This window comes from Danio rerio, chromosome 9 (genome assembly GCF_052040795.2).
Source record: "Danio rerio strain M-AB ecotype USA chromosome 9, GRCz13ab, whole genome shotgun sequence".
Lineage (NCBI taxonomy): Eukaryota > Metazoa > Chordata > Actinopteri > Cypriniformes > Danionidae > Danio > Danio rerio.
This window is the reverse complement of record NC_141029.1, coordinates 25553322-25563523: the sequence shown is the minus strand read 5'-3', so window position 1 is coordinate 25563523 and position 10202 is coordinate 25553322. Positions and strand designations below refer to the sequence as shown.

The following is a 10202-nucleotide window of genomic DNA, read 5'->3' as shown; positions in this document are numbered from 1 at the left end:
TCACACCTTGCGCCGAGTGTATGATAGGGCCCCAAGTGATTGAATCCCTGAGACAGCACTTTTTCCAGATGAAGGCCAAAGGTCTGCGCCTCCATAGGAAAAGAAATTGGTTGTTCTGAATCGGTCATTTCTAGGACATTGCATCTTTACAACTCATTGAAGTCATGCAAAAAAATAAATAAATAAATAATAAAAATAAAAAAAATTAAATGATTGTCCATAAAATGCAACAGGACAGGATAATCTAAACAGATAAACAGTTTCAACACTGAAAGTGCTCATCTGTTCAGTTCAGTCACTTAACATAAAGTATGAGTATGAGACATGCAGTGACCAAACCTCTTATCAGCAGAAATAATCAAAAGGTTAAACTAAGCTTTGCTGAGTGAGTGAGGAGCATGTTCTGTAAAAAGAGAACTGGTTCACAGTTCACTGTAGTGATGAAAGCACATTTGATTTATTTGGGTCAAATAAGAATCATCATGTTTATTGTCACACTAAGGAAATACCCAAACCCAAAATGTGTAAAGCAGTCTGTGAAAGTAGAGGTGAAGTGTCTTGCTTTTGATAAAAATAAACTAAAAGCAGATATTAAGCAGACATCTACAGTACACTGTAAAAAAAATTGTCGTATGACAAAAAACCATAATCCTTATTTCAAACAAACAAACAAAGTTCACTTAAAAATAAATAAATAAAAATAAAACAGAGACAAAAGTTAACAAAACATTTATCAGACACAGAATTAGAAACAGGACAGGAGGCAGAAAAACAGTAACGGTAATCAAGACAAGGACCAAAACATGGCATGACAAACAGGGGAAAAGGCTATGCAATGCTTTACATGTGAACATGCCTTCCTGTTTTTTCAACTTAACTATGTTGATACTTTGTTTGGTCTGATAATATATTATTTCTTAGTACCAACTTCCAAAAGAGTTTTTTTGTTTTCTCAACTTCAGACATTTTGACACATGGCACTCAGATGTTCATGGAGATCTGAGTTTGATTGCTGCCTTGAGGTCCTATGGCGATCCTTTCCTGCTTTCCTGTCTCTCTACTATCCTATCCATTAAAGCTGAAAAAAAAAGTTGAGTATGTGAGGAAAAAAAAATGAAAGAAAATAAGGATTATGTTTTTTTTTTTTTGTTCACTCAACTTCAGGCATTTCAGTTCAGCAGACAAAAAAAGTTCAGTTGACACAACTTAAAAAGTTTTGTTATAGAGTATTTCAACTCTCCAGAAAACTAATAATCTTATGTTAACCCAACTAAATGTTTTTTTGTATTTCTGACAAATAATTTTAGGTCAGTTTAGCTGATGTTTTCAAAAGTTGAGTGAACAACAAAAAGAGAAAGGAAATACAGATTGTTTTTTGTTTTTTTTGCACTGATTTATTAATTTATTTTTTACAGTGTATTAATACTCTAATAAGAGTTTGTTGGATTAAAAAAATTATATATTTGCCTGGGGACACAACTACCACCCCTGCTCCCCAAATATGAAAAAATTATATTCTAAACGTGAAGACTATAACCATCATCTTTTTTCTTTGCATATGCATGATGCAGCTGGACTCCTGTACTAAATTGTTCAATTAACCATGACAAAATTATGCAAACTTTATTTGCATTGGTTACGATGCAGCATGTTTTGACTGTCATCTGCATGTAATATGTTAATGGGAATTACAATGACTTTAAAGGTCTATACACGCACATTCAGGCCAATTCATTATGTACATGTATCAAAGCTAAACCCCTAAGAAATCTGGCAAACCTCTTTGCAAAATTGTTTAATATCTTCTGTGGAGAAAAGGAGAAAAAACATATTATCTCTCTTCATGTGAATGAAGGAAATGAAGAGTGAATAAATAAAGCAATTAAAGTGATTATACTGTGACAGGCACTGTTATGTGAAATGAGACTAAACTGCATTATAGACCAGAGGTTTAAAAGATGTATTAGTCTGCTAAGATCAAGTTCACAGTCATTTTCACATCAACTTTCCCATTTAACACTCTTAAGCTAATCGTCAAAATGACCTTATTTTTTCTAAATGCTACAACTAATACCCCAATTATGCAGTAATACAAACTTCAAAAGTCATCTTCAGTTTAGCAATGGAGACTTGCAAAAAAATGAGACCCATTGATGAAAAAAGTCTCTTTTTTATTATTAAACATGTATTTACAATATAGCTGTACATTTACATTCATACAAAACAGCCCCCTAAAATAATTGATATCAATAGAGGTACAAAATAGTTTGAGAGAGAAATATATCAAAGGACACTTCAGTTTCCATAGAGAAAGAGAAAGATCTGTCAGTCCAGTCCTACATAATACACTTATCTTTGTGTTAACCGGGAACAAAATATCATCTGGATAAATAATATAAAACAAGAAATAATATATAAATAAAAAAAACATTATGACGTCACTTACTGTGTGAAGACTATCTTGTGTACTGGAGAAAACAACAGTTAACACCTGTTTGTTCATTTCATAGACTTATTCAAGGAAGTGGTTGATGTTTAACAACCTGTTAAAATGTATAAATGTGATCAAATCTTTTCTGTTCAATACTGATTTTTGCATTACAAACAAATATTAATAATCTAACTGCTACAGTTACGACCTATTCTGAATTGTCTGTGATGATTCAGTTATCCAGATCACTGAAGGACATCTGGTGTTATTCGTATCATTTAGACTCATGTGAACTGATGCTGGAGGTTCAGTGATATTTACCGTTTCAGACAGGAATGAATAAGACACCTGATATTATCATCTGCCTGGTGATCTGATCTCTTCTGACGACCCATGGTCAGATTTCAGAAGAATGATCTCTGATTTCTAGAGAACTGTTCAATGTAGTTTTAGTCAAACTGTACCATTTCTCTATCACTGTATTTTAATGCTGGATCTCCAGAAACATATAACAAAAGTATCAGGTTTTGCTTGCTATTATTGTTTTATTAATCCAGTCATGAATGAATAATGTTAAATACGGGTGTAGATGATTTGAACTCTATAGGACGTGTTGGACTTGATAGCGAGCTTTATTATTAGTGTGACCTTTGACAAGTTGTGTAATGTCATTGTGTGTGACGAGGTTAAATACCAGGAAATCATCATCAGTTTACAATGTCGACAGAGGAATGTGTCCAGGTAACTCGAAGAACTCAGTCAGTCCAGATTCACATTAAGGTTCAACAGTTAGGGATCAATTAGATTTTTATTGTTTGTGTCTATGTTTGTTTGTTTCAAAAATAAGTCTCTTATTCTCACCAGGGCTACATTTATCTGATCAAAATTTTTGGACCACACAACCAGTAATTTAAAACTAGTCTTTTCTTAGACAATTTTTGGTTCAGATGCAATTACAGGTCTTTATAAATTCTGAATACTGAGAAAATTGCCTTTAAATTTGTCTAATTGAAGTGCTTAGCAATGCACATTATTAATAAAAAAAGTGTAGTGATATATCTTAAATAGAAAATGTACAAAATGTCTTTATGGATTACATAATATTTTAATGATTATTGGCATAAAGTAAATCATTTTGACCCATACACTGTATTGTTAACTATTGCCAAAATAAACTCATGCAACATAAGACTGGTTTTGTACTCCAGGGTGTTATTCAATAAAAAAAAAAAATTTTTAAAAATATAAATTTAGATGTATTAACATATCTTAAAATGTAATTTAGTCCTGTGATGTAAAAGCTGACATTTCAGCATCATTACTCGAGGCTTTGGTGTCACTTGATCCTACAGAATTATTTCCAATAAGCTGATTTGGTGCTCAAGAAACATTTAAAGTTTATTATGAGTAGAACATTCACAAGAACGTAATTTAATGGAGCTACAAATCTGGTTGCATGTTTTACAGTAGTGTATTTTATGTGAGGAAAGAAAATAAAGTAGCTAAATTGGTTAAGGTTTAGTTTAGATATAGGTTTCAGGATAATACATACCTACTATACTGTAGTTATTATCCAGTTTATACAATTACTATGAAAAGTATCTGAAACTGCACTGTTAAAAAAAGCTATACATTTTTTTTCTCCCCTTATAACTGTCAGTTTTAATCAAATAAAAGTATCCTTGTAGAATAAAAGCATTCAATTACAATTAAAAATCAAATTGACCCCTTACAGTAGGATTTGTCTGTTATCAATATAGCAGATATTTCACATTATAACACATTGAACTCTACAATATTTTTGCACATTGTTTTGATTTCTGAATTAAGTCACATTACTGGACGAATTTGGTCTCTGTTAGCAGATTATTTGTAAAACAAAATTATTTTGCTAAGGGCAGTTTGTCCTGCAATTATTTTTATGCATGGACACATTTCATTACTAACAATGCTATGAGGCAGAATAACGTAAAACTATTAGCCAGGCTTTGACAAGCTTCTATCCTCAGCCTGAAGTATTATTCTATTCAGAAAAGTGTGCCACCTTCTTCTCAAAATGTTGCCACTTTCAAGATGTTTTTGGCAACCTAAAAAATTGTCACAGGCTTAGAATATGTGTGTGTTTCGTCTTGTTAACAGTATGATTAACACTTGAGAATCTGCATTCATGCACTACAGATGACAGCGTCACTATCCAATTCGGCTTCTATTCAGAGGGCAATTTACTGAGTTAATACCAACACCTCCTAACACACCACTCACATCCCATTAATGACCTAAAGTTGATTAATCCAACACTTGGGGCAAGCACTGTGAAAACTACAAGCTACTACTTACACAGATCAGACGTTTCCGCTGTTCCCAAAGTGAGGAAATTTTCAACTAAGCATCCGTACTGGACACAACACATTTGCTGTGGGAGAGCTGAACTGAAAGCTACAGGGCCGGACTGTCTATCAGATGTAGTACTCCTGCATGCTGTCTCTCATGGACTTATGAAGGTGAAACTCTGCCCTGTAAGCAGCTTCAAGGCTACGCTGGTGCTCCTTTTCTTGCAGTGAGGCAGTTCTTTGAGCTTGTCGATGTTGGTAAAGGAAGCGGAGCATCACTGCCAACACGCAGACGGTACTGAACACTGCTGCCGTCACCACACCTAACAATTACAACAGACAGGAGGATTATAGGTGAATTATGGTGGAAATGAGGCTGCTCACACAAGATGCATTTATGCATTTATATGAAGCTGAATTGCGTGCAATGGAACAAATGTAAAAAATTCAACACTTTCAGATCCAAAAAAAAAAAAGGGTAATCAACATTGAACTGTTCAAAGCTGTCTTTTGAGTAGAGGTTTGCATAGATGTTACAGTGTAACATCATAAATGTGACATGTCAGTTCAGGTCAAAAGTTTGGGGTCAGTTTTTTTTATTTTCATGAATAGTTGATTATTTATGAAATAATCAATTTATTATTATGAAATAGTTAATTATTTATTAAAATTTTAAATAACTATTAATTGTATAATTGTTAATAATAATTATTATTAATTTTAGAGTGATTTCTGAAGGATCATGTGCATCTTAAGACTGGAATAATGAAAATTCAACTTTAAAATCACTGGATTAAATGATTAAATTAATTGATAAACTACTTTTGAACAGTTATTTTATAGTGCAATAACATTTCACAATTTTATTTTACTGTATCAACTGTATTGATAACAAGTTACATTTAGGTTAAATTACTTGAGCTCTGGTTTCCCCTACAGTATCTATGAGTGTGTGTGTGTGTGTATGAATGAGAGATAAGTTTCCCAGTACAAAGCAGGGTTGCAGATGGAAGGGCATCCGCTGCGTAAAACATATGCCAGAATAGTTGGCAGTTTATTCTGTTCTGGTGACCCCTGATAAATCAGGGATTAGGCCAAAGGAAAATGAATAAACAAATGACCTAAAATCAATTTCTGTAATAACGATGCTATGCCTAATATATTTAATAATGTAAATTACCACAGAAAGTATTTATGATTTGTATATTTAAATTATTCTGTATTATAAATAATGGAAAGGATATGAAACATTTCAAATATGTGACTGTGCTCATAATGTTAATCTTAAAAAAAATGTAGGACTTGTAAAACAGAATAAATTACTTGTACACACAATGACAAGAAATATGCTATTGGATGCCATTCTTGAATAATCTCGTTCTACAAATTCTCTTTCTCGTTTAATAGAAAATTATGCTGCCGACAAATAACAAACAGTGAACAATCCCTCGTGACAGTTTGAATGGAGATTTTATTACCATAAGTTACCGCGCACAACAAATTACCAAAACAAAGTCATTACCCATTTCTAAAATAAAGGGAGCAAAAAGAAAAGATGAACATAAACAATACGTGTGATAGTGAAAGCTCATTTCATACTTCACTGACTGTTACAAATGAAACAATGAAGCAGACCGAGGTGGTAAAACAAACCTCCGATTACAGCGGAATCAGGCTGACTGGCGTCTTCATGATGCTTGTTATCTTTTCCCACCTCCTCGCCATGATCTACAGGAGCGCGACACATGCGGCACACAAGAAAAAAAGTACAGATTCAGCTGCAGAGAGATGCGCTTTCTCTGATAGCACAATATATACAGTAAGTACAACATGCATTTTTTGCCTTTTTTTTCCAAGAGTTGACTATTTTGGCTTTTTCTCTTTATTCAGTATTTACAGTTATTTTTTTGTCCCAATCTATTAATCTAAGATGTGTGCTTTGGTTGTGGCAACTCTATGTAAAAATTAGTGGTGGGACGTTATTGACGTTAACAAGAGACTCTTGTCTGGTGATAAAAATATATCGCTGTTAATCTATTCTCAAAGTTGGGTTGGCAACTAACTTTCATAGCCTACGGACAATTTAGCCTACCCAATTCACCTGTACCACATGTCTTTGGACTGTGGGGAAAACCAGAGCACCCGGAGGAAACCCATGCGAAGGTAGGGAGAACATGTAAACACACAGAAACGCCAACTGAGCCGAGGTTCGAACCAGCGACCCAGCGACCTTCTTGCTGTGAGGCGACAGCACTACCTACTGCACCACTGCCTCGCCCATTAGACAATAATATAATTAAGGTGTTTACGTGAAGTGCTTTCATGTAAGAGTTTCCTGTAACTTTGAGTCACTTTAACTGTCGTTTAGTAGTTTCACATTAACTCAAGAAAATTTTATTTATGCCCCCATGGCAAACTGGGGTATTAGATGCAAATAAGTAGTAAGGACTGGTGAGAGTGTTAAATAAAAATAAGGCAAAAAGTCCTACATGACGGTAATAGTTTGATTGCGGTGTTTACTTCAATATTGCTACTAATATATGCATACTCCACATGTCTTAATTCCATTTCTGTTTATTTCTATTTAATTTCTGTTTAGTTCAGTTATGACTTTATTCGGATTAGGGTGATCAAAAATCGCTGTTTCAAGCTTATGTAGGCCTACAGTTAAAAATTCATTTTTAACTGAATAAACAATTAGTAAACACAAGTACATCTTATTAAACATAATTTATTTTTATCACCACTTATTACAGTAGAACAGTTTCTCAAGCAGTTTGTGATTTATTTTGGAAATGGAGATGAGCCCCTGGTCTAATGCGCCACCTGGCTTGAGAAACCCATTCTCAAAGACTTACTTTTAGTCATTATTCAAGTAGCACGCATATTCCGAATGCCTTTGGCAGAATTCATATGTGCCATTTTAATCTAGATTAATTCCAAGATTACAGTGAGATAAATCTAGATACATTTTTTAAATGGGTTTAAAAATTGGTTTACTCACTTTTACTTATCTAAAGTAACAAAAAAAAATTACAAGAAAACATTTCATTTTGAAACTCTGATGTGCTGATTTGTCATAGGCCACTTTTCCACTAGTTTGACTATACAAATGAATAATTGCTATTTGATTTTAAATATATCACATAGAATAAGAAACATAATGCAATAACACACTAAATATACAGTATGTTGTTCCCAACAAACACATTAGCTTTTAACTTAAACCTGACTTGGACAATATTCATTGCATCTAGTAACTATTTAAAGTGTTCTTTAAGTGCTTTATAAAATAGATTTATTTTTCTCCTAACAAACAAACCCAGACAAAGCAAGTCTTTTTGATGTCTACAATAACTGTAGAACCACATGAGCTATTAGAAGCACACAAAAAGCCCAGCAGGTAAGTGCAATACATGTACAAGTCAATACTACATTATTAAAGCCGACCCTTGACTAACTGTAACCACAATTACCATAATGAGTTCACATATTGGCCATGCTTTCTCAAACTTTGATTTAAGTGATGGATGTAAAATTTCTAACAACATTCAACGTTAAAAATATTCCTTACAGTGAATCGCAGTGAATGCATTGCCATGACTGAAGTCATTCAAAGGTAACAAAGTTTCATTCCCAAACTCTGAACTTACCTAAACGGGACACAGAGGTTGAAAGGTCAGCCAAAGCTCCGCAGTTTGACTCTAGTAAATTTCCTCGTATGCTGACCAAAGAACTTCCCCGATTTAATAACGCTGCCTTCAGTGGAGCCACATGATTGAACTGGACAGAAGAGAAGCAGCCAACAAATCCTTTGGATCCAGCATGAGCTACTTCATCATCCATTAAATCACGTCCTGTTTGGGGAAAAGCATTTGAATACAATAAAAGACAGGCAATAACATGTCTCACTGTTTTCAAATGCCTAAATATTCCAGACAAAAGCATAGTTCTGCTTGTTCACCATTAATATGTGTGTTTTATGACTGCCAAACACCTTGAGTGACTGAAAAAAAAAAGATAAAAGCCTTCAAAGTGCTGTAATGAGCTGTTCATAGTTGAATCACTCGTGTATAATGTCAAGAAAGAGGACATTTCAAAACCATCAAGCATCGTTACAGGCACTGAAAAGCCTTGTAGCAGGAGACAGAGGAGAGGAAAGTGCACAATAGCATAAGTTGCCTATGAAGACATTTTAAAGAACTAAATGGTTTATTTACCTCTTTTGAAGTAGGATTAATTGAATTCATTACCTGTGACTTTTCCCAAGGTCAGTGACTTCATAGAGTTAAACTTGGCATCAAATGAAAGAGTGTACTTCCTATTTTCACGGTCAACCTAAGAAAGATACATGAAAATAAACATGAAATGTCAAGCGGCTTATGCTTGCTTATCAGTTTTTTGTTTTTTCCATTTATTTGGTAGCTGAAATTAATACACATAAGAGAGAAAAAACTAATCTTACAAACAAATACTATTATAATTTTTAATCAAACACTAATAATATTCTTATATATCTATTATTTAGTCATATAACTAGTATGTGTTTAATACATGATTTTATGATTGACATTTCGATTGACTCTTTTCTTGCACAAATTGTGAGAAAAAATAATTATATTTAAAGAATAAGCACTGAATAGCACTTCATGTTTACATTTACATTGAATTTTATTTCATAATTGTAAAAAGGTCTTTTTTTTTTATTTAGCAAACTCCCATGCCCATGACTATTGTTTACGCTATATACTTGCCATAAAATACCAACAGATTTACTGCTCTTAAAATTATATTTATTGTAGTTTTAGTAATTTTCCAATTTTTACTTAGGGCTCTAACGATCTAGGTGCAAAGTCTAAAGTGAATGGCGCAAAAGCATTAAGGGTGTGTCTGAATCCACTTTTGCTATTTTAAGGATGGAAAAATATGCCCTTTGCCTAGGCACATGGTCTAACAGGGTTGGTGCATATTCTCTTAATGAGTTATAGGTGTGTTTTGAGAAAAAAACAATCAGAGTCTCATCTGTCATATCCTTTAAGAGTCAGTTGCGTCGCACCATTGCGCATTGCTATTCACATGACAGACTTTGTAAGTGGAAAAACTGAGCATTTCACTAGCAAGAAAACAGTTAAACAGAGCATCTGCAGCACGAGAATGAGAAAATGAGCCACCTTCAAGCGGCCTTTAGTTTCACTTTCTCTTTCTCTTTTTCATGGATAAGCAAACTGTGTTGTATACTCCACTGAAGACATCTATTAGCCTACAAAATTAATTTTGTTTGTTAAGGGAAAAGATTTGTTCCAAAATTATTTCTAAAATCAGTTCTAACTTCCAGCAAACAAATAAATGAACAATAATAATGAAGTGTGGTCAAAAAACTGAGTTATATGCGAATACACATGCTTTGCCCCATATGGTCCAAAACCTGACAGGTGGACAAA

The 10202-nt window shown here is 33.6% G+C and overlaps 1 protein-coding gene across 1 annotated transcript in view; it reads right to left on the bottom strand.

The window, feature by feature from the left end:
• Nucleotides 1-2150: 2150 nt before the first annotated feature.
• The window catches only part of cntnap5a (contactin associated protein family member 5a), a 155914-nt gene continuing 147862 nt past the window's right edge, over nt 2151-10202 (bottom strand). The window contains exons 21-24 of the mRNA XM_087267840.1: nt 9015-9099; nt 8415-8618; nt 6415-6489; nt 2151-5084 (exon numbers count right to left, since the gene is read on the bottom strand). Of these exons, the coding sequence (XP_087123966.1) occupies nt 4888-5084; nt 6415-6489; nt 8415-8618; nt 9015-9099 (561 nt within the window). The 3' untranslated portion in view covers nt 2151-4887. The remainder of the gene's footprint in view (nt 5085-6414; nt 6490-8414; nt 8619-9014; nt 9100-10202) is intronic.